We start from the raw sequence: 23,345 nt of genomic DNA, 5'->3' as shown, positions 1-23,345 counted from the left end.
CATTGAAAACGGATTTATCTCTCGCAGGCGATTTGTTTGATGCACTGGCTAGGCTGGACTTAGCAACGTGCAGGGTATGCTTCACATACTCCGTCCAAAATGTGGTTTTAACACAGTTCTGTTGCCCTGCACTTAGATTTATCTATTTCACTATCAGAAAAAAATTTATACATTTATCAGATACCAACCCGATCAAACACGAGTTTATAACTTTTTACATATTACCATCAGCCTTTCTTGTTTTAATAGTTATGCATATTCTATTGAACTACTCCAACCATTTATTTCTATTAGAGTGTTGCTTTTAGATCTTCATATTGTGGCGTCACATTTCGATACTACCCTACCGGCGTCTTCAAGCTGTCAATGGAATTCCTAGTTTTGGTCAGACGCAGGATCTGGCAGACCCAATGGTGCACGCCCGTTGAGCCATGTTTCCATCAGCTCTGGACTACGAGTGCCCTCTGCCGCTGCGATGTAGAACGGCCAGCGGCAGCCACATAGCCATCTCAGACTTGGAACTGCTTCGCTATATGATGCTAGGCAGACGCCGCCAAGTCGCGGCTGCGACACCATCGTTCGTGCATTACTGTTGAGAGCATCATCCATGCTGCTATTATATGAGCTGGACTCTTGTTTGTTGCTCCATTATTTGCAAAGAGGCCTCATACGCTTGGAGTAATAGAAATAAATCTTCTATTTAGTGTGTTAACACTCCTGCTCCTCTCAAACTTTCCTACGACGAGAGTTCCGTGGTCGAGCGGTTCTAGGCGCTTCAGTCCGGAACTGCGCGACTGCTACGGTCGCAGGTTCGAATCTTGCCACGGGCATGGATGTGTGTGATGTCCTTAGGTTAGTTAGGTTTAAGTAGTTCGAAGTCTAGGGGACTGATGACCTCAGATGTTTAAGTCCCATAGTGCTCAGAGCCATTTGAATTTTTGAGAGTTGCCGCACCGCTCTGCAGCCCACCTCTCCTCTCCGTTGTGTACAAAGTCGTACACAACACATATTTGCCTCAACATCGATTTAATACAACACAGCCAGAAAATATGAAATTCAGGATTAACAGTGAAAACAAAATCAGTCGACTATGTTAGGGAGCAGTTGACTTTTTTGATGAAGACGACGCACATGGCTGAAGATAGCAACACTATGCCACATCGATGGATTGCTTTGTTATCAATTGAAGAAATAAATTCTGTATATGAGTCCGCGATCATTTTATTTTGAGCACTTTTATTTTCACATGTCCGTCTTGATCACATAGATTTCTTTAACTTTATTACCGTTTTCGGCTTATCGTCATCTTCAGATCGTTAAAATATTCTGATATAAATCATCGTCAATTAAACATGTTTAACTTGACGATGATTTGCATCAGAATATTTTAACGATCTGAAGATGGCGATAAGCCGAAACCGGTTATAAAGTGTAAGGAAATCTGTGTGATCAAGACGAACATGTGAAAATAAAAGTGGAATGCTTTGTGCTTCACCATTACCGCGGTACTCAGATTAACTAGCATAAATCGTAAAAAATTATAGAAATTTGGTTTAGGTTTTGGACACCACGCATTGAGAATGTAATATTCCGTCGCGATCGCTTTTTTTTTTAGCACAGACTTTACAAATTTACACATTTTGACTTTAATCCGTGACTAGAATTTGTCATATTAAGAGAAAGAGATGAGTAGTTATCTTACAGAGTGCAAGCTGTTACAGTGCGTATCTACAAAAGCAACAGATATCATATTCGAGGGCATCAACACCATCCCGTCAAAAATTCCAGTGCACAAGTGCCATGGACTACTGGTACTGTTTAGTCACGTAGGTATGCAATCTGAGGCACTTAGGTGACATTAGTGCAGACACACTTTCCTATACGCCATCTAAACAAATGGTTCAAATGGCTCTGAGCACTATGGGACTCAACTGCTGAGGTCATAAGTCCCCTAGAACTTAGAACTACTTAAACCTAACTAACCTAAGGACAACACACACATCCATGCCCGAGGCAAGATTCGAACCTGCGACCGTAGCGGTCGCACGGTTCCAGACTGTAGCGCCAGAACCGCTCGGCCACCAGCGGCCGGCGCCATCTAAAAGTTTCAGTATGTATACAGTCATTTTCTACTAAATAAGTAATGAAATACACTTGCTTGATAGTTGAACTACTTTAACATACACTGACGAAAAAAGTCTCAATACCAAGAAGGAATTGTGTGAGATAAACGAAAGTTGGTAGGCGTGTTTCCACATCTGAAAGATGACGTCTATCCAAATTTTGCGCCAGTCGCATGAGAGTAGTGCTAGTGACGCCGCCATGAGGATGCTAATAAGCTTTGCTTTAAATAAGCGATATGACGGTCTGAGATTGGATGTGGTGAGTTGATGTTCGTTAAAAAAGCCTTTAAGACGCCATTATCAACAGCTCACCGAGTTTGAAAGAAGTCTTGTAACAGGGCTACGAAAAGGTGGATGTTCCTTCCGCGACATCGCAGAAAGACTTGGCAGGAATGTACATGATTGCTGGCAGCGGCGGTCACAGGAATGTACGGACGCAAGAAGACCAGGCTCTACGTGTCACTACGGAGAGGGGCCGGCCGCTGTGGCCGAGCGGGTCTAGGCGCTTCAGTACGGAACCGCACGACTGCTACGGTCGCAGGTTCGAATCCTGCCTCCGGCATCGATGTGTGTGATGTCCTTAGGTTAGTTAGGTTTAAGTAGTTGTAAGTTCTAGGGGACTGATGACCTCAGATGTTAAGTCCCATAGTGCTCAGAGCCATTTTTGAACTACCGAGAGGGAAGACCGTCATGTACGGAATACGACTGTAGCCCGTCTGCAGCAGCCATGCGAGCAGCTGTTGGCAGCACAGTGACACAAAAAACTGTTAAAAATCGGTTACTTCAAGAACAGGTCTGAGCCAGACGCCCTGTAGCGTGCATCCCAATGACCCTAAACCAACGCCGTTTGTGACCTCAGTGGTGTCTAGAGAGAGCTCATTGGAGTTATGGTCTGGGTTGCGATTTCGTATGACAGCAGGAGCAGTTTCGTTGTTATCCCATGCTCCCGACTGACAATTTGCACGTCAGGCTGATGATCCGACCTGTTGTGCTGTGATTCTTGAACAGTATCCAGGGCATGCTTTCCAAAAGGATAACGCTCGCCCACATGCCACTGTTGTAACCCAACATGCTCTATGCAGTGTCGGCCCGCTCAATCGTCAGATCTTTCCCAATCGAGCACATATGGGACAACATCGGACGATAATTCCAGCTTCATCTGCAACCAGCATTAACCGTTCCTGTATTGACTGACCAAGTGTAACATGCATGGAACTTACAAACTGACATCCGCCACCTGTAGAACACAGTGCATGCTTGCATTCAACGTTCCGGTGATTACACTGGTTATTTGTGTACCAGCAGTTCAAATTTCCAGTGGCTTTTCTCGCGCTTGCATTAACCTGTGAACCTACACACTTACATACGTTACCCAGACAAACGTACTCCCGTAACTTCCTCTACATTCATGTTTTTTGGCGCTGGGATTTTCTTCCGGCAGTGTGTGACAATATTAGAAAAACAAGCGTAAGTTTTTTTTTACAGTAGATAAACGCTAAATTTATGTATATTTTGTTTCATTTACCATAATTACTACTAAACAGGTATTTCGTTCAAGCCCTTTTACTGTAGGGATACGGCGAGTGCGGCGGACCATGACGTAGTCGATATATAGCTGTCCCCCCAGCATGTTCACGTCGGCCAAAAGACGGAGTTTGTCTGGCCGGTGACATCATCTTCAGTAAACACAACGGGCGCGAAATGGCTACAATATCAGAGTCCAACCTTCTATTTCAATTTTGTTGTTTTAAAGACCTTGCTGTATAACGTACTAATAAAGTTACCATTATATTACATCAACCTTATTTTACGAAAATTTAACTTTTAAGTATGTTTAAAATGCATTATGAATGAAAACACACACAACGTGGGTGTAATATTCTACAATATTTATTATTTATTTCAGAAACTGGTTTTGACTGTTAAGCCATCATCAGGTACAAATATAAACATGTGGTGCAGTGAAATTTTTTTGGGTCAAAGATTTTAAGCTAGTGCACATACACAGTAACTGCAGAACTATGAACACTTGTTCATTTTATCTCATTTGAAACACAACTCTTCTAATAAACAAGTGGTCATAACTTTCAAGGTATGCATTTTAGAGCACATTTTTACTGTACATATTTTTTTGTTTTGGTCCATACTACAACTTCCCAAAATATGGAACGCAAAGAGCTTGCAGTAGAAGAGATTTTTTCACAGTACCAAAGATCAAGAATTGCTCAAAGCTCTTAGGGTTTGCGTTTTGAGCCCATGTTTGCTTGACTTTCTTGGTTCAAATGGCTCTGAGCACTATGGGACTTAACAGCTATGGTCATCAGTCCCCTAGAACTTAGAACTACTTAAACCTAACTAACCTAAGGACAACACACAACACCCAGTCATCACGAGGCAGAGAAAATCCCTGACCCCGCCGGGAATCGAACCCGGGACCCCGTGCTCGGGTAGCGAGAACGCTACCGCGAGACCACGAGCTGCGGACTGACTTTCTTGTTTCGAATGATCATTCCTGTCATATCCATGAATATTGACCATCACTCCTGAAACACCATGTATAACTAACATAAAATATGTGAGTCATTAACTGATGAACTACATACAAATGACAAAAATTGTCCATAGAAGAAAATAAATTTAACGGTAAACTTTGGTAACATGTTCTAAGGGTGGGGCTGCACAAAATAATTTTGCCTTTAATAGGTGCAAAATTAAAAATAGATAAGATTAAGCCGGTACGTGAAGCAGCTATGACTGTACATAGCAATTTTTATCACGACTAGAGAAATTATAGTTACTGAAATAAAGAAGAAATGGGTCATGTCAGTATGAGGGGTAATTTATAGCATGGTCTAGATGGGACTTTGAGTAGTATCTGCAGTTAGAAGTGGCGAGTAAGGTAACTGCGATCATTCAGTACTAAGGTTGGAGAGATGGGCATATGTTCATTAATTTCCACTGTCTCAAGAAGGTTCATCTTCCGTCCTTTATCGATGTGTTGTAATACTTCATGTTGCACCTTATAATTATGGCTTTCTTTAAGTAGGTAGATCTGAAAAAGTAGAGTCCCCTTTTGTAAGTTTCCAGCTTCTGTGGTGCACCTTCAAGTGCGTTCATATTGCCCTGCCAGACTGACCTATATAGGCTTCGCCACGGTTACAATATTGTAGAATATTACACCAGAATTGGGTGTGTCTTCATTGATAATGCATAAAATATTCTACCAATAACCGACGGAACTATCAATCAATGCAATTTTTAAACTGGACTATGTTTTGTTTCTCAAAATATTGAGTTATACGAGGCTTGGAACTTAAATACTGGCAACTATTTATTCACAACCGATACAAAAGAGTCACATGTTTGCACCTGTTACGCCCGCATCTCGTGGTCGTGCGGTAGCGTTCTCGCTTCCCACGCCCGGGTTCCCGGGTTCGATTCCCGGCGGGGTCAGGGATTTTCTCTGCCTCGTGATGGCTGGGTGTTGTGTGCTGTCCTTAGGTTAGTTAGGTTTAAGTAGTTCTAAGTTCTAGGGGACTTATGACCACAGCAGTTGAGTCCCATAGTGCTCAGAGCCATTTGAACCATTTTTTGCACCTGTTACTGTCCTTCAAAGTAGTCACCAGCTTTGTGTAGAACACGTTGCCAGTGATGTGGAAGGCGTAGTATACCGTTATCAGAGCCTGTTCTATTGATGGTGAGAATGGTGCGGTCTACTGCCTGTCGAATCTCTGGAACAGTTCTGAAGCGAATGCCACGAAGTGGTTCCTTCATCTTCGGAATCAAATCAAAGTCACAAGGACTTAAGTCCGGAGAGTATGGTACAGTACTTCCCAGTCCCATCGACCGAACAGAGCAGCCACAGCTTGCGCCATATGCGCCCGCGCATTGTCGTGCAAAATGATGGGTGGGTTGCGCAGAAAGTGTCGCCGCTTCTTTCGCAAAGCCGGTCGCAGGTGATGCTCCAAAACGAACAGTAATTCTGTGCATTGACGGTCTGCCGTGGAGAAACGTAATGAGTTAGGATAACACCATCACAGTCGTACACGAGAATTACCATAACATTAGACCGCTCCATTCGCACCATCAACAGAACAACCTCTGCTAAGGGTATACTATGCCTTCCACATCGCTGGCTACGGGTTCTACACAACGCTGGTGACTACTTTGAAGGACAGTAACAGGTGCAAACATGTAACTCTTTTGTATCATTTGTGAATAAATAGTTGCCACTATTTAAGTTCCAGCCCTCGTATATTAGTGTGGAAAGCGGTTCCGTCGTTACACTAGACTCTAGAGCACATCACATTTTATTTGCGTTTATAGATTTTGTTTCTTTCGTAGAAAATTACTTTATTTATATTACTAAAAGTTACTGATAACATATTCTAAAGCGTGCCTGCACCTAATTGCCACTGCTTATGTTACTTCAGGCAACCTCTGTGACTGTCAGTATAAGTACTCATGGCACTTAAAAATGGCTCTGAGCACTATGGGACTTAACATCTGTGGTCATCAGTCCCCTAGAACTTAGAAATACTTAAACCTAACTAACCTAAGGACATCACACACATCCATGCCAGAGGCAGGATTCGAACCTGCGACCGTAGCAGTCGCGCGGTTCCGGACTGAGCGCCTTGAACCGCTAGACCACCGCGGCCGGCTCATGGCACTTTTATACAGTGGAATTTTTGACAAGATACTGTGTATCGATGTCCTCTTAATACGGTATGTATCGGTTTTATGTATATGTGCTGTGACATTTAGTACTTTGTAAGATAACTACTTTTCATTTGTGTTTCTCTACATAACAGATTCTGAAGGTGGTTTAAAGCCGAAACGAGTAAAATTGAAAAATTTAATTGAAAACGGAACTCCTCCAGCTGTACTTAAGATTTCACATTTATTTGGCTACTAGTTTCGACATTACGTCAAGGCCATCTTCAGGCTCTTTGATGATATCAATTGCGTGTGGCTGAGTACTAGAAGTCCGCGGTGATACCAACACGTGCTCCACATGGATGGCGGGCAATACTGTCTGAAGTTACTGCCCGCCATCCATGTGAAGCACGTATTGGTCTCACCGCGTACTTCTAGTACTTAGCGACACACAACTGATATCAACAAGTGTACGAGCCTGAAGGTGGCATTGACGGAACGTCGAAGCTAGTAGTCAAATAAATGTGAAATCTTAAGTACAGCTGGAGGAGTTTAATTTTTAATAAAAATTATACCAGCTGATGTTCCACCATCGTCCAATTTAAATATGGATGTACGAAGATAAAATTGTAAAGGTTTATACAATAAAAAGGAACCAAGAGTGAGTATTAGCTTATTTAGTGTAATAGTTACTGTGGACGCTTTTTATGACTTGGTCATTTATAGTCACAGGTCACAATTGTCACTGTCATTTACTGCAGCGCTGAGAAAACATTCAACACAGAAGGTTGTCCACGTCGGCAGCTGCTTACCTGCAGAGCTGGGCGACAAGAGGTGGTGCGACACTGAACAGCCGCCGGCACTAGAACCACCGGCAGTTATTCTCCCAGGGTCTCCACCGAAGGCTGCGATGTTCTGATTTACCCACCGCAGAGCCAGCACCTGGTCCTTCATACCCGCGTTTCCTGGGATCACTTCATCTTGTGTGCTTAGATAACCTGGAAAAAGCGAGACATTTTATGTACATAATCGTACAACTAATCAAAGACATAGTCAGGTCTACATTTCTCACTGGGAGATCAAGACAATGTGGCATTCATGAGCAAGAGGAAGGTACTGGAAAAGGATTTACTACACGTGGGTTCCATAGAACTGTTGTTGTTGTGGTCTCCAGTCCTGAGACTGGTTTGATGCAGCTCTCCATGCTACTCTATCCTGTGCAAGCTTCTTCATCTCCCAGTACCTACTGCAACCTACATCCTTTTCAATCTGCTTAGTGTATTCATCTCTTGGTCTCCCTCTACGATTTTTACCCTCCACGCTGCCCTCCAATGCTAAATTAGTGATCCCTTGATGCCTCAAAACATGTCCTACCAACTGATCCCTTCTTCTAGTCAAGTTGTGCCACAAACTTCTCTTCTCCCCAATCCTATTCAATACCTCCTCATTAGTTACGTGATCTACCCACCTTATCTTCAGCATTCTTCTGTAGCACCACATTTCGAGAGCTTCTATTCTCTTGTCCAAACTATTTATTGTCCATCTTTCACTTCCATACATGGCTACACTCCATACAAACTTTCAGAAACGACTTCCTGACACTTAAATCTATACTCGATGTTAACAAATTTCTCTTCTTCAGAAACGATTTCCTTGCCATTGCCAGTCTACATTTTACATCCTCTCTACTTCGACCATCATCAGTTATTTTACTCTCTAAATAGCAAAACTCCTTTACTACTTTAAGTGTCTCATTTCCTAATCTAATCCCCTCAGCATCACCCGATTTAATTTGACTACATTCCATTATCCTCGTTTTGCTTTTGTTGATGTCCATCTTATATCCTCCTTTCAAGACACTGTCCATTCCGTTCAACTGCTGTTCCAAGTCCTTTGCTGTCTCTGACAGAATTACAATGTCATCGGCGAACCTCAAAGTTTTTACTTCTTCTCCATGAATTTTAATACCTACTCCGAATTTTTCTTTTGTTTCCTTTACTGCTTGCTCAATATACAGATTGAATAACATCGGGGAGAGGCTACAACCCTGTCTCACTCCTTTCCCAACCACTGCTTCCCTTTCATGCCCCTCGACTCTTATAACTGCCATCTGGTTTCTGTACAAATTGTAAATAGCCTTTCGCTCCCTGTATTTTACCCCTGCCACCTTCAGAATTTGAAAGAGAGTATTCCAGTTAACGTTGTCAAAAGCTTTCTCTAAGTCTACAAATGCTAGAAACGTAGGTTTGCCTTTTCTTAATCTTTCTTCTAAGATAAGTCGTAAGGTTAGAATTGCCTCACGAGTTCCAACATTTTTACGGAATCCAAACTGATCTTCCCCGAGGTCCGCTTCTACTAGTTTTTCCATTCGTCTGTAAAGAAGTCGCGTTAGTATTTTGCAGCTGTGACTTATTAAACTGATAGTTCGGTAATTTTCACATCTTTCAAGAGTGAATAAGAGTGGACACTATGGGTCCTACTAACATTGCGTTAATGAAAGTAATCTAGCAATGAAATTAAATTTTCGGCATCCGCTGTAGATGGCGTATCCGTCATAAATCTACTAGAGGTATCCAACAGAAATCCTGTTCGTTGTGTAATAGCAGAACATAAATCCCGTGGTGAAACTTCATAAGAAGGAGAGAAAAACGTAACTTCCTCTTACGGACAGGACAATATTAGAAAGAACTATTTTCGAATACGGAGACCGCTTACACGAATGTGACCGCTGATAACAATAGTCTCTTACTGCTGCATTTCTTTTATCTGGTGGATTAGAGCTGTCATTTGATCTTGTAAATCTAATCACCATTTTATATACTCTCTCTACAGTTAATATTGCAAAGTTCATAGAATAGTATCACACATTATACTAAAACACCAGTGTGCAAAACTTAGCCGGCCGGAGTGGCCGTGCGGTTCTAGGCGCTACAGTCTGGAGCCGAGCGACCGCTACGGTCGCAGGTTCGAATCCTGCCTCGGGCGTGGATGTGTGTGATGTCCTTAGGTTAGTTAGGTTTAATTAGTTCTAAGTTGTAGGCGACTGATGACCTCAGAAGTTAAGTCGCATAGTGCTCAGAGCCATTTGAACCATTTTTTGCAAAACTTAAGGACGAAACAACTTTCGCATGATGTGTCACTGCCAAGTAACATAGCTCGATGACTCTTGGACCTTACATAGAAAGAACTTTTGCAATATAATACAGAAGATAACTCAAAGAAATAAGGATGATTCGAACAGAAACGATACTTTTATTCAAAGAAAATAATTACACTGAAGTCACTGCTGTATATGATGGTCCCCTGGTCATTACAAAATGGCAGGACATGGTTATTAATAGGGTATGTGGCACTACGGACGGAGTGCATGCCCTGCAACCTGCCCCTACAAAGCTGATAAGGAGTTCTTGTGGTGGACGTGCCCTCATTTGGCGAGAGATGGGAACACCTAATGCACCCATGAAGATCATTTGGTGGGCCAGGTGTTATGGTGTAATGTTGCATGGTTGTACTGACGTTCATGTCTTTGAACACGATACTCCCACCAATCAACGTTGTTGCCGCACTCTACTTTTTCGTCAGGTGAGTCTTTTCAGGGGTTCATTCGGCCCTGACTTCATTTTTATGAATGATAATGCGCGACTGCATAGAACCACGCAGGTCAAGGAACTCTTGGAACGAGAGGATTTTTGGCGAATGGACTGGCCTTCCTGCTTCCCCTACTTAATCCTAACGAGCGCGTGTGAGATGTGTTGGCAGACATTGCAGTACGTCCACATGCATCAGATGGAGTTGTTGGAAGATGTACAAGGCAGGGAGTGTTTTTTCCTCCACGACAACACCGCAGCTAATTCAGCACACGAAATATTAACACATGCTCATTTTTTGGACTATCAAATGTAGCAACCCCCTCTCACCTTCTCCCTCCTCCTATATGGCCTCCCGTATTTTGCTCCTCGGATGAATAGGCTATTGCGTGGCAGGTATTTGCACAAAGACAACGAGATGATTTTCGAGTTGCAAATGTTTCAATTGCGTGTGAATTCCAAAGAGACCAAACTGCTGAGGTCATCGGTCCCTAAACTTACACGCTACTTAAACTAACGGAAACTGTATATGAAGGTAGTATCTGTTCCCGAAAGAACAAATACCATTGATGACCGTGCAGCTTCTCTAGAATGAAATGATAATTAAATCGACACCCTAGCTGCAAACATGCGTTGATATACATCATTGGGGACATATTGAAAATGTGTGCCCCGACCGGGACTCTAACGCTGGATCTCCTGCTTACAAGGCAGACGCTCTATCCAACTGAGCCACGAGTAATGAGTGTGATGGGCAAACATCTATTAGGCGCACTACGAATGTAGTGGTGTGGACATGTTGGGAATGTGGGTCTCACGGGGAGCGTGCAAGGGATAAGTCCCTGCAGGCGCGCTATCCTCTGTGCCCTCGGTGGCTCAGTTGGATAGAGCGTCTGTCATGTAAGCAGGAGATTCCGGGTTCGAGACACGGTCGGGACACACATTTTCAACATGTCCCCAACGATACTACTTTCACATACAGTTAAAACATGGCTACCCGGTTATTGACCTTGTGCGAACGCACACGCTATGCCCCAACTCGTACGGGACTTAGATTAATCTGTCTCACTGATGGGTGATTGTGCAGAGATGGGCTAACGCTAGTTAGATTTTTTTAAGAAAGTTTACGAATACCCCTAGTAATGGCTAGTTTCTTAATTCTGATATTTCGCTGACGGGGAAAAAATCGCAACACCAAGAAGGAGTTGTGCGACGTAAACGACAATTGGTAGGATAGTTCCTATATCTGAAAGATGATGCCTTTTAAAATTTCACACTAGTCACAGAAGAATGCACCTAGTAGCACCTCTATAAGGATGCAAATCAAGATTTCTGTAAATATACGTTGCAACTGTCGCGACCGTTAGTCAGCTTTGGGATTGGACATGTTGAGATGTTTGTCAAGAATGCCAAAAGGTGACAATGACACTATTTTCAGCACCTCACTGAGTCTGAACGAGGTCGTGTAATAGGGCTACGAGAAGCTGGACGTTCACTCTGCGATATCGTAGAAAGACTTGGCTGATATGCAGCCACTGTACGTGATTGCTGGCAGCAAGGGTTACGAAAATGTACGGTCGCAAGAAGACCGGACTGCGGACAGTCATGTGAGACAACCGAGAGGAATGACCATCGTGTTCGACATGCAGCTCTGGCACATCGTACTACTTCTGCAACAGCAAGCTAAGCAGCAGTTGGCACCGAAGTGACACAACAAACTTTTACAAATCAGTTACTTCAAGGACAGCTCTGAGCTAGAAGCCTTGTAGCGTGCATTCCACTGACCCCAAAATACTGCCATTTGCGACCAAAGTGGTGTCAAAGGAGAGCCCATTGGAAACTGGTCTCGCGATTGTGACAGTGATGGCCGTGTATTGGTTAGCAGGTGGCCAGTTGAGGGGCTGCAATCAACTCGTCTGCGTGTTATTCACACTGGAACTACACCTGGTTGAACTGAACTGGCTCTGAGCACTATGGGACTTAACATCTGAGGTCATCAGTCCCCTAGAACTTACAACTACTTAAACCTAACTAACCTAAGGACATCACACACATCAATGCCCGAGGCAGGATTCGAACCTTCGACCGTAGCGGTCGTGCGGTTCCAGACTGAAGCGCCTAGAACCGCTCTGCCACTCCAGCCGGCGAACTACACCTAGATTTATGGTCTCGGGTGCGATTTCGTAAGAAAGCAGAGCGCTCTAGTGGTTATTCCAAGCACCCTAAGTGAAAACCTGAACGTCAATCTGGTGATTCGACCTGCCGTTCATTAACAGCACACCATAGGGTATTTTCCAATAGGATAACGCTCGCCCACATACCGCCGTTGTAACCCAGCATGCTCTACAGTGTCGAAATGTTACCTTAGCCTGCTCGATCACTAGCCCTGACTCCAGTCGAGTACATATGGGGCGTCAGCGGACGACAAGTCCAGAGTCATCCGCAAACAGCATTAATCGTCCCTATACTGACCGAACAAGTGCAACAGCATGGATCACCGCTCCACAAACCGACATCCGGCATCTGTGGAACACAATGCACACACGTTTGCATTCAACATTGTGACGGTTACACGGGTTGTTAATGTACCAGCATCTCAAATTTGTAATGGCTTATCTCGCACGTACATTAACCTGTGATCTCGTAATTTTAATCATTTGCATATGTTACCTAGACAAATGTATTCCCGAAATTTCATTACTCTACACCAATAATTTTTTGGTGCTGATATTTTTTTCCCGTCAGTGTATATTGCGACTTTTTATAATTTTGCCGCACGGGATTAGCCGAGCGGTCTGAAGCGCTGTAGTCATGGACTGTGCAGCTGATCCCAGCGGAGGTTCGAGTCCTCCCTCGGGCATGGGCGTGTGTGTCTGACCTTAGGATAATTTAGGTTAAGTAGTGTGTAGGCGTAGGGACTGATGACCTTAGCAGTTAAGTCCCATAAGATTTCACACACATTTGGACATTTTTTTATATTTTTATTTTCTTTATTGAATTTCAATTCCCCAACGGGGCGGGCTGGCAGCAGCATATGCGCTGTTCTTCAGCCAAAAGACAATAATGATACAACAGAAGACATTTAAAATTACAAAGGAGAAAATATGACGGACAAAAATATAAAAAAGGAGGAACATAATGGACGAGAACAGACAAAAAGGGGGCGACTGTAAAATGGAGACAAAAACCTTAAAAAGTATTGAGCACAAAAAACCACAAGGACAATTAAAAGAACAGAAGGTGAAGTATGGCTTCAGCGTAAAATTATCGATGGAGGGCGTAGCACATAACGATGACTGATAGTAACACTATGTACAAGTCCAGCACACAATTAAAGTCACAGCTCTCGACGCACAGGAGAACAGCACCAAACACTACACTGACGTAGCACACCGATGATGATGAGCAAACAGAGGATGTGCCAGGCGGATGGAGATGAGGGAGAAGGGAAGAAGGGAGAGGGGGGAGACGGGTGGGGGGGGGGCGCCAAAGAGGGCCGGGGAGGGAAGGTCGCGGGGGGGAAAGAGTTGAGGATGGGGTACAGGATCTCAGAGGGGGAGGCAAGGGAAGAAAATTCGCTATGGGAGGAGGGGAAAGGAAAAGGGTTGGCCCTGGGGGGGGGGGGGGGGCACTTTTTATAAGAAGATCGGTCCTTTATAACCTGACTTACATCGTACAGGACTATGAGAACCTGTACAATTTTGGCATCAACGTGTAAACACAAACAACCACTCGTGATAGAGAGCCTCGGTACAGGAACAACGCGCCACTTATTTGCTCCACAGTAGACATAACCTGCCACGAGTAGTCGATTGAGACAAGCAAGTCGCTCGAGTAAGAGGGGCTTTACCGAGAGGTCCCAGGCGATAGTTGATGGCAACGACGGCCACGCCCTCTTCGATGAACAAGTCTGGCCCGTAGATGCGGGTGGCGCCGCTGCCCCCCGTGAAGCCGCCGCCGGGGATCAGCACGTAGACGGCGAAGGGCGCGGAGCTGTTGAGCGGCACGTGCACGTTCAGGTAGAGGCAGTCCTCGGAGCCCGCCTCGGGGCCTCCCGGCTCCTGCACGCACGCCGACCCCTCCTCCAGGGCGTCGCGCACGCCCTCCCAGCTGTCGGCCGCCTGCGGAGCCTGCAGACATCTACATCTATCTACATCTACATGTCTACTCCGCAATTCACATTTAAGTGCTTGGCAGAGGGTTCATCGAACCACAATCATACTATCTCTCTACCATTCCACTTCCGAACAGCGCGCGGGAAAAACGACCATCTAAACCTTTCTGTTCGAGCTCTGATTTCTCTTATTTTATTTTGACGATCATTCCTACCTATGTGGGTTGGGCTCAAAAAAATATTTTCGCATTCGGAAGAGAAAGTTGGTGACTGAAACTTCGTAAATAGATATCGCCGCGACGAAAAACGTCTTTGCTTTAATGACTTCCATCCCAGCTCGCGTATCATATCTGCCACACTCACTCCCCTATTACGTGATAATACAAAACGAGCTGCCCTTTTTTGCAGCCTTTCGATGTCCTCCGTCAATCCCACCTGGTAAGGATCCCACACCGCGCAGCAATATTCTAACAGAGGACGAACGAGTGTAGTGAAAGCTGTCTCTTTAGTAGACTTGTTGCATCTTCTAAGTGTCCTGCCAATGAAACGCAACCTTTGGCTCGCCTTCCTCACAATATTATCTATGTGGTCTTTCCAACTGAAGTTGTTCGTAATTTTAACACCCAGGTACTTAGTTGAATTGACAGCCTTGAGAATTGTACTATTTATCGAGTAATCGAATTCCAGCAGATTTCTTTTGGAACTCATGTGGATCACCTCACACTTTTCGTTATTTAGCGTCAACTGCCACCTGCCACACCATACAGCAATTTTTTCTAAATCGCTTTGCAACTGACACTGGTCTTTGGATGACCTTACTAGACGGTAAATTACAGCATCATCTGCGAACAACCTAAGAGAACTGCTCAGATTGTCACCCAGGTCATTTATATAGATCAGGAACAGCAGAGGTCCCAGGACGCTTCCCTGGGGAACACCTGATATCACTTCAGTTTTACTCGATTATTTGCCGTCTATTACTACGAACTGCGACCTTCCTGACAGGAAATCACGAATCCAGTCGCACAACTGAGACGATACCCCATAGGCCCGCAGCTTGATTAGAAGTCGCTTGTGAGGAACGGTGTCAAAAGCTTTCCGGAAATCTAGAAATACGGAATCAACTTGAGATCCCCTGTCGATAGCGGCCATTACTTCGTGCGAATAAAGAGCTAGCTGCGTTGCACAAGAACGATGTTTTCTGAAACCATGCTGATTACGTATCAATAGATCGTTCCCTTCGAGGTGATTCATAATGTTTGATATGCTCCAAAACCCTACTGCAAACCGACGTCAATGATATAGGTCTGTAGTTCGATGGATTACTCCTACTACCCTTCTTAAACACTGGTGCGACCTGCGCAATTTTCCAGTCTGTAGGTACAGATCTATCGGTGAGCGAGCGGTTGTATATGATTCCTAAGTAGGGAGCTATTGTATCAGCGTAATCTGAAAGGAACCTAATCGGTATACAATCTGGACCTGAAGACTTGCCCGTATCAAGCGATTTGAGTTGCTTCGCAACCCCTAAGGTATCTACTTCTAAGAAACTCATGCTAGCAGCTGTTCGTGTTTCAAATTCTGGAATATCGCGGCCGTTGTGCAACAGCCCCTTAAACGTCGCAACGTACTCGATACTTCTAATGTTGTCCGTCCCAGGGGGCCGGAAGCAGCGGTTATAAATACTTTAGGGTACAACCATTAATGTTAGTAACATAAACCCCAGAAAAGGGTTTCGGGAGTAGAGCTCACATCACTGAGTTAATTCCACGGATACAGGATACATGCACCGCAAGCGCCAACGGCCTTTCCGCAGTGATAATACCGGTTCCCATCAGATCACCGAAGCTAAGCACTGTCGTGAGGTCATGTGCGCGTCGTGCTTGAGTGTTGTTTAACTGAGCAACTCCATTATGCACGTGAATATCAACATGCCGCATACAGTCACCCAAGCGGAATACTCAGACATGTTGTTTTTGTACAGGTACTGTAATCGCAGCGCCCTTGAGACTGTGAGAGAATACCGGAGACGTTTACCTAATCGACAAACTCCCTGCACCGAGGTGTTACCCAGGGTTTTTCAAACAGTACACTACCCACCGTATATATAGCATCAGAACGTGAGGCAGCCGAATCAGTTGAGGAAAGGGAAGACAGTATTACAATGGTACAATGGAGTCCCAACACCAACACGGTACATTAGCCGTCAGCTCAATATTCCAAAAAACGCGATTGTGGCGTACGTTAAATTCGCAGGACTTGTACCCATTCCATTTACAACCCATGAAACACATGCCTCTAGGAGACTCAGTAAGCAGACAACAATTCTTTGATGCTTTTTATTTACAGATGAGGCCACATTTACACGCAGTGCTATCAAGAACACCCACAATTCTCGTACATGGGCGATGGAGGACCCATATGGCACTAGAGAAACAAAATTCCATGTTAGGTTCTCAGCGAACGTCTGGTGTGGTATGATTGATGGCCTGTTGATAAAGCGTGTGGTCCTATCAAACTGCATGACAGCCACAGCATATGCACATTTGCCAATAGAAGATCTTCTTCCACTTTTGGAAGACGTGACATTAGAGCAACGACGGTAAATGTATCTGCAACACGTTGAATCACCGGTACCAAACAAGTATCCCAGTATCCGAATAACAAATTTCCTCAGCCGTGGATTGGCCGCGGTGGACCCATTAACTGGCATCCCAGATCACAGGCGGTTACTCCATTAAAGTTTTGTTTATGCGTCTGGTTATAGGAGGAAGCGTACGCTACGAAGGTGGATACACATGAAGAAATTTTCACTCGCGTCGCCGATCGCTCGCATCACCGATGCTGTCGCCGCATTAAAGCCCTCCAAAGCGTTGACAAATGTATTGAGATGGGTGGAGAACTTTCTGAACACCTCTTGCAAAATGGATATGGTCTCTGTCCCACCAATATTCTGTCCATCACGATCGAAAATCGGGCAAATGTTCACGGGACATTTTCGGTTTATTTTCACATGTAGCATCAGAGCTTTCTCTGGAAAACGCTCAGCATACAGGGCAACAACAGTCTCGACATTACGTTCTCCGTCAATCAGGACCATTTCAGTTTTTTATTCTGTGACTGTAGCATTCGTTCGTCCACTTGCAAATCTGTTTTCCAAATACTAGGTGTGTGTGCAGTCAATAAACACTGTGGAAGTGTTGTAATATTTACAGCTGCTATCAGTTCTACGTCTGCACGATACGTGAGGTCCAGTCGCAGAGTACTGTCTGTTATGATACGTCGTAGTTCGCCAACGGCCACGTGGGGCGTCGAGTAGTCACCTGTTCGCTATTTTGAAGGAATACAACGTTACGAATGGGAGTTGCAAATAGAAGTTATGAAATGTTCTATCCCTGCAGCATGGACTTGGGGCCCGATGTGCCACTGGATATTCAAGGGCCATTGAGTAGAATGTCGTAAAGTACGACTGTGTAGCTATTTCTATTCCATCGATTAAGCGCCCTATGTGGCGAAATGAGGAAAATGCTTCAGACAAAACGTATGTAGATTTTGCCGTAGAATCGTAATCTGTTATACAGAGTGCGGGTCCCTCCGAGACAAAAAAAATTGGAATTATAACTTTCTTATCCGATGTGTTATTTTCGAGATATCTCAATTTCTTCAGTTAAAATGAACTCATATGCCCATAACTGAAGAAACAAACTGCTATTTCCCCGTCCTGTTTCTAATTCACGACATAATCATACAAATTGTCAACAGATGACGTTACGATGGTGTTCTGCATGGAAGATGACATTCCGATCAATAGACAACCACGCCAGCAATGACGTCATGGCGCCTATCAAGCAAGGTAGTGTTTGTAGGATAGCCTCACATCCACAACAGACGTGTACACATCCACAACAGACGTGTACACAGTCACATACGGTGCTAAATGGCACAGAGAAGACGCATATAGACTCCCTGCTGTGGAGGGCCATAGGAAGATAGGAAGCAGGAGAGTAGCAGACTGTTGTGAGCCGATGGCTTAATGTGAATCGTTCTGTTGTTTCTCAGATGAGGCAACAGTTTATAGAAACCGAAACTGTATCCTGGAGACCAGGACAGGGCCGGACCATGTGTGACATCAGAAAGACTGGACCGTTATTTGGCTCTAAGGGCACTGCAACTGGCATCTGACCTCGCAGCATCGAGGCAAAAGGTGTACAGTAGGCTTCAGCAGAGTGGCCTCTATAGTTCTGCTATCTGTTTACGTCTGGCGTGTCTTCACAGAAGGGAACGTCTAGAGTGGAGCCATCAACATGCCACCTGGATGGTCGAACTGTGGGCCGATGTTCTTTTCACAGATGAGTCCGTATTTAGTCTGGAGAGTGACACTCGGCGGATTCGCATCTGGATGGAACGATATCGAGGGATATCCCTAATGGTGTGGTCGGGGATTATGTTGGTCATTCGAACACCTCTTCAGGAAATTGTACGGGTGAATCAGCAAGATTTAACTGCTGTCAGGTACCGTGGGGAGATCTTGGGATCTCATGCGTGGTTGTTCCGAGGTGCTGTGGGCCCAGACTTCGTATTGATGGACGATAATGCTCGACCTCATAGAGCACGGATGGTCGATGTTTTGTTGGGAACTGAAAATATTGCACGCATGGCGTGGTCTGCTCGCTCTCCTGATTTGAATCCCGTAGAGCATGTCTGGGAATCACTAGGGACATGGATTGCACCACGTCGGCATCCACCGCCCACTCTCCAAGACTTGTGAGCAGCTCTGCAGGAAAAATGGATGTTATTGCCTCAACATGAGATTGATGACATCGTTCGCAGCATGTCCAGTCGTTGTCAGGCCTGTATTGGTGCCAGAGGTGGTTACATCTGATACTGAGAACATTAATCAGTTGCCAGACTGTGTGTGCAAATCCGTTAAGTCGAAAAAAAGCGAAGAACATTTTTGCCTATCGTTATGTATGTTGCAGTTGATTACAATCTGTATTCTTTACATTGTTTCTACTTTACTATCACCTGTTTATACTCTTTTGTGGCAATAGAAACGCAACCTTACAAAATTTCCTTTTATTGCTTTAATTTTGGACACCAGTGTGCATACTGAAAAGTAATGGTCGTATAACTCTCATAATGGTCCTACAACACTCCGAAGTTACTTTCATGTAAATAGGGGAAACGTTCCTTTTTAAAGGACATAGTGAATTCTTTCCCCAGTCGAAGCCTGTACTCCGTCTCTACCGACGCTTTCGTCGACGATACGTTAAAATTCCTTTTGATCTGCTTCTACGTTACCTTTGTCTCAGGTGAACACTGCCGGTTTTGGATTATGAATACGTTATATTTGAAAAGATATCTCCTCATACCATCGCTGTTTACAGCTCACGCTAATGTACCAATGTCTGAAGATGAAACAGATCGTTGCTTCCCTCACAATCGATCTCTTGTAGCCCCGGAATGTCTTTGAGGCTTGAGTTTAGCCACATGGCCTACTTCGATGTATGTTTAAGTCGGGAACGTGACATCAGCTTCAGCCTCTGAAAATGCAGGTAAGCGCTTTTGTTAGAACAATCACTCTTTATCGCCGCCGTCGTAAAGACTTGTCGAGCTCATTAGGGGGCCGCTCTGTGTCAGGCGCATAGTACATATTGTAATTGCTTAAGGGAAACTTTCATTATCATTACGCAAACGGCCTTGCCGCAGTGAAAACACCGGTTTCCGCCAGATCACCGAAGTGATCGAGCTGGGCTAGCACTTGGATGGGTGACCGTTCGGTCTGCTTAACGTTGTTGGCAAGCGCAGTGCACTCAGTCCTTGTGAGGCAAATTGAGGAGGTACCCCCCCCCCCCTTCATATCCGCATCCGCTGACACCTATAGGCTAAGGTCAGTACCGTAAGAGTCTTTCGAGGCATGTTCGGATGGAGTTTAGTTTAGTTTAATTTTTGACAGGAGTATGCCAGTGTTGCTTTTTCACCAGCTATTAACTTGCAGCCACTAAACATTTACTCTAGCCACTTCCCGGCAAATACATCTACATCTAAATGAGTACTCTGCATTTCACATTTAAGTACTTGGCAGAGGGTTCATAGAATCACAATCATACTATCTCTCTACCATTCCACTCCCGAACAGCGCGCGGGAAAAACGAACACCTAAACCTTTCTGTTCGAGCTCTGATTTCTCATATTTTATTTTGATGACAGTTCCTCGGTTGGGCTCAACAAAATATTTTCGCATTCGGAAGAGAAAGTTGGTGACTGAAATTTCGTAAATAGATCTCGCCGCGACGAAAAACGTCTTTGCTTTAATGACTTCCATCCCAACTCGCGTATCATATCTGCCACACTCTCTCCCCTATTACGTGATAATACAAAACGAGCTGCCCTTTTTTGCACCCTTTCGATGTCCTCCGTCAATCCCACCTGGTAAGGATCCCACACCGCGCAGCAATATTCTAACAGAGGACGAACGAGTGTAGTGTAAGTTGTCTCTTTAGTGGACTTGTTGCATCTTCTAAGTGTCCTGCCAATGAAACGCAACCTTTGGCTCGCCTTCCCCACAATACTATCCATGTGGTCTTTCCAACTGAAGTTGTTCGTAATTTTAACACCCAGGTACTTAGTTGAATTGGCAGCCTTGAGAATTGTACTATTTATCGAGTAATCGAATTCCAACGGATTTCTTTTGGAACTCATGTGGATCACCTCACACTTTTCGTTATTTAGCGTCAACTGCCACCTGCCACACCATACAGCAATATTTTCTAAATCGCTTTGCAACTGATACTGGTCTTCGGATGACCTTACTAGACGGTAAATTACAGCATCATCTGCGAACAACCTAAGAGAACTGCTCAGATTGTCACCCAGGTCATTTATATAGATCAGGAAAGGGTGTAATTTGCGGGGCTGGTACATATTTAGTAGCATAATATCCTCTATAATTAAATTTAAAGCTATTACAACCCTCGGTCATGAAATTTATGTCTTTTGACCAGGTTTCAATTCTATGAGTGCCTTCAGAAATTAAATATTCAAATTGGCCTATAACATAAGCACAAATTTATGAGAAAATTTTGTTATATAAGTGTGTATGTACTGGCTAACAGTACAAGAAAGAAACAGTACTTACATGTCACGTATAAGATAAATATCAAGCTAGAAGGGCTTTAGTCACAAAAATTTATAAATAAATGGAAGGCGAGCCACTATGGGCTGTTCATACCAATAAAGCCACAGGTAGCAACCGTCTGTTGCTCACAGAATTGTTGAAAACTGGTCAAAAGACTTAAATTTTGTGACCTAGGGCTGTAATTGCTTTAACTTTAATTTGTAAACGGTCACTGAACTAAGCAGCCATGTTTAAAAGAAAATCCTATATTATTATCCCTTATTCTAAAGCCGATTTATCGAGATACTCAACCATATCAGATATTTAAAGGTAATTGAAAATAATTAAAGACATTACATACAGTAATGATTATAATCCTACCGTAACTGATGGTTTAGTTAAGAGAACCAGTAGAAAGAGGATAATAGAACTTATGTATCCTTCTCAGAAGGCACTAAATCCTACCAAGAATTGGGTCCCCATGTAATATAAGGGCAGGACTTCACAGGCATAGCTAATAAATTGAAATCTAGAAAATATACACTAGCTTTCTACACCAGGAATACATAGAATAGAATTGAGTTTATAGCTCTTCCTGCAGTTTGTGTGGAAAGGCATATGTAGGTCAGTCAGACAGGGTTGTATATACTAAGCTGACTGAATGAGAAAGAAATTGGAGGCTAAAACGGAGTGATTACACCTTTGCAGAGTACGCCCTGAGCGAATTCCATTTGTTTGACATTAAATATCAAGTTCTCCATATATCAAATGAAAGCAGTAAACCAACGTTAATGGAAATTTTGGCCGTTAATAAACAACAGTCAGAGAATCCTGACCCAATAGTAAAATATCAAATACAGTCCCATGATTCAGCCTTGCTAAAGTATCAACAGCGGTTAATAATCTTCTCACATCAAAACGACATTCTCGCAGTAAATTCTGAGACTGTTTCGTTCTCTCCACTTTGATTTCTCTCCTTGCTCTCCTCTGCCTCTCTCCCCACTCCTTTCCCAGTCCACCACATTTTTGTGCATAATACACCATAGTAGTCTTTCGGTACTTCTTTGACCTGTCTTTCCAAGAAGTTTTAATGCCTGAATACAGTTTCTTGGTAAATACTCTGTATCTATTACGTCAGTATTAGTTAGTAAAGGTTGAGGATACTAAATAATATTTGTATAGTTTCAGTAGTTCCGTGTTGAGATTAGTCAAACATTGCATTCACGGATGTATATTCATATCTTTAGATTCTAAAACATTAAGTATATCAATGCATTATTTTTGTTCCGTACTAATGTCAAATTGAAGCACTGCATCTTTTTGTTTTTCGTTTAGGGTAGTCAAACATTGTATATTCAGTTTTGTACTCGTATTCTTAGGTTCTAAAACATTCAATATATCATTGCATAATATTTATTGTATTGTCTCTGTGTCAAATGAAGCTTTCCAGCTTTGTGTTTTTGTTGTTGTTGTGGTCTTCAGTCCTGAGACTGGCTTGATGCAGCTCTCCATGCTAATCTATCCTGTGCAAGCTTCTTCATCTCCCAGTACCTACTGCAACCTACATCCTTCTGAATCTGCTTAGTGTATTCACCTCTTGGTCTCCCTCTACGATTTTTACCCTCCACGCTGCCCTCCAATGCTAAATTTGTGATCCCTTGATGCCTCAGGACATGTCCTACCAACCGATCCCTTCTTCTAGTCAAGTTGTGCCACAAACTTCTCTTCTCCCCAATCCTATTCAA

The 23,345-nt window shown here is 43.8% G+C and overlaps 1 protein-coding gene across 1 annotated transcript in view; it reads right to left on the bottom strand.

The window, feature by feature from the left end:
• LOC126198942 (acetylcholinesterase-like) overlaps window positions 1–23,345 on the bottom strand; it is a 78,716-nt gene that overhangs the window by 43,413 nt on the left and 11,958 nt on the right. The window contains exons 3-4 of the mRNA XM_049935586.1: window positions 14,220–14,499; window positions 7,595–7,780 (exon numbers count right to left, since the gene is read on the bottom strand). Coding sequence (XP_049791543.1) covers window positions 7,595–7,780; window positions 14,220–14,499 — 466 coding nt within the window. The remainder of the gene's footprint in view (window positions 1–7,594; window positions 7,781–14,219; window positions 14,500–23,345) is intronic.

The sequence above is a fragment of the Schistocerca nitens genome, chromosome 8 (genome assembly GCF_023898315.1).
Source record: "Schistocerca nitens isolate TAMUIC-IGC-003100 chromosome 8, iqSchNite1.1, whole genome shotgun sequence".
NCBI lineage: Eukaryota > Metazoa > Arthropoda > Insecta > Orthoptera > Acrididae > Schistocerca > Schistocerca nitens.
The sequence above is the reverse complement of the archived record's forward strand: the minus strand, read 5'-3'. Positions and strand labels throughout refer to the sequence as shown.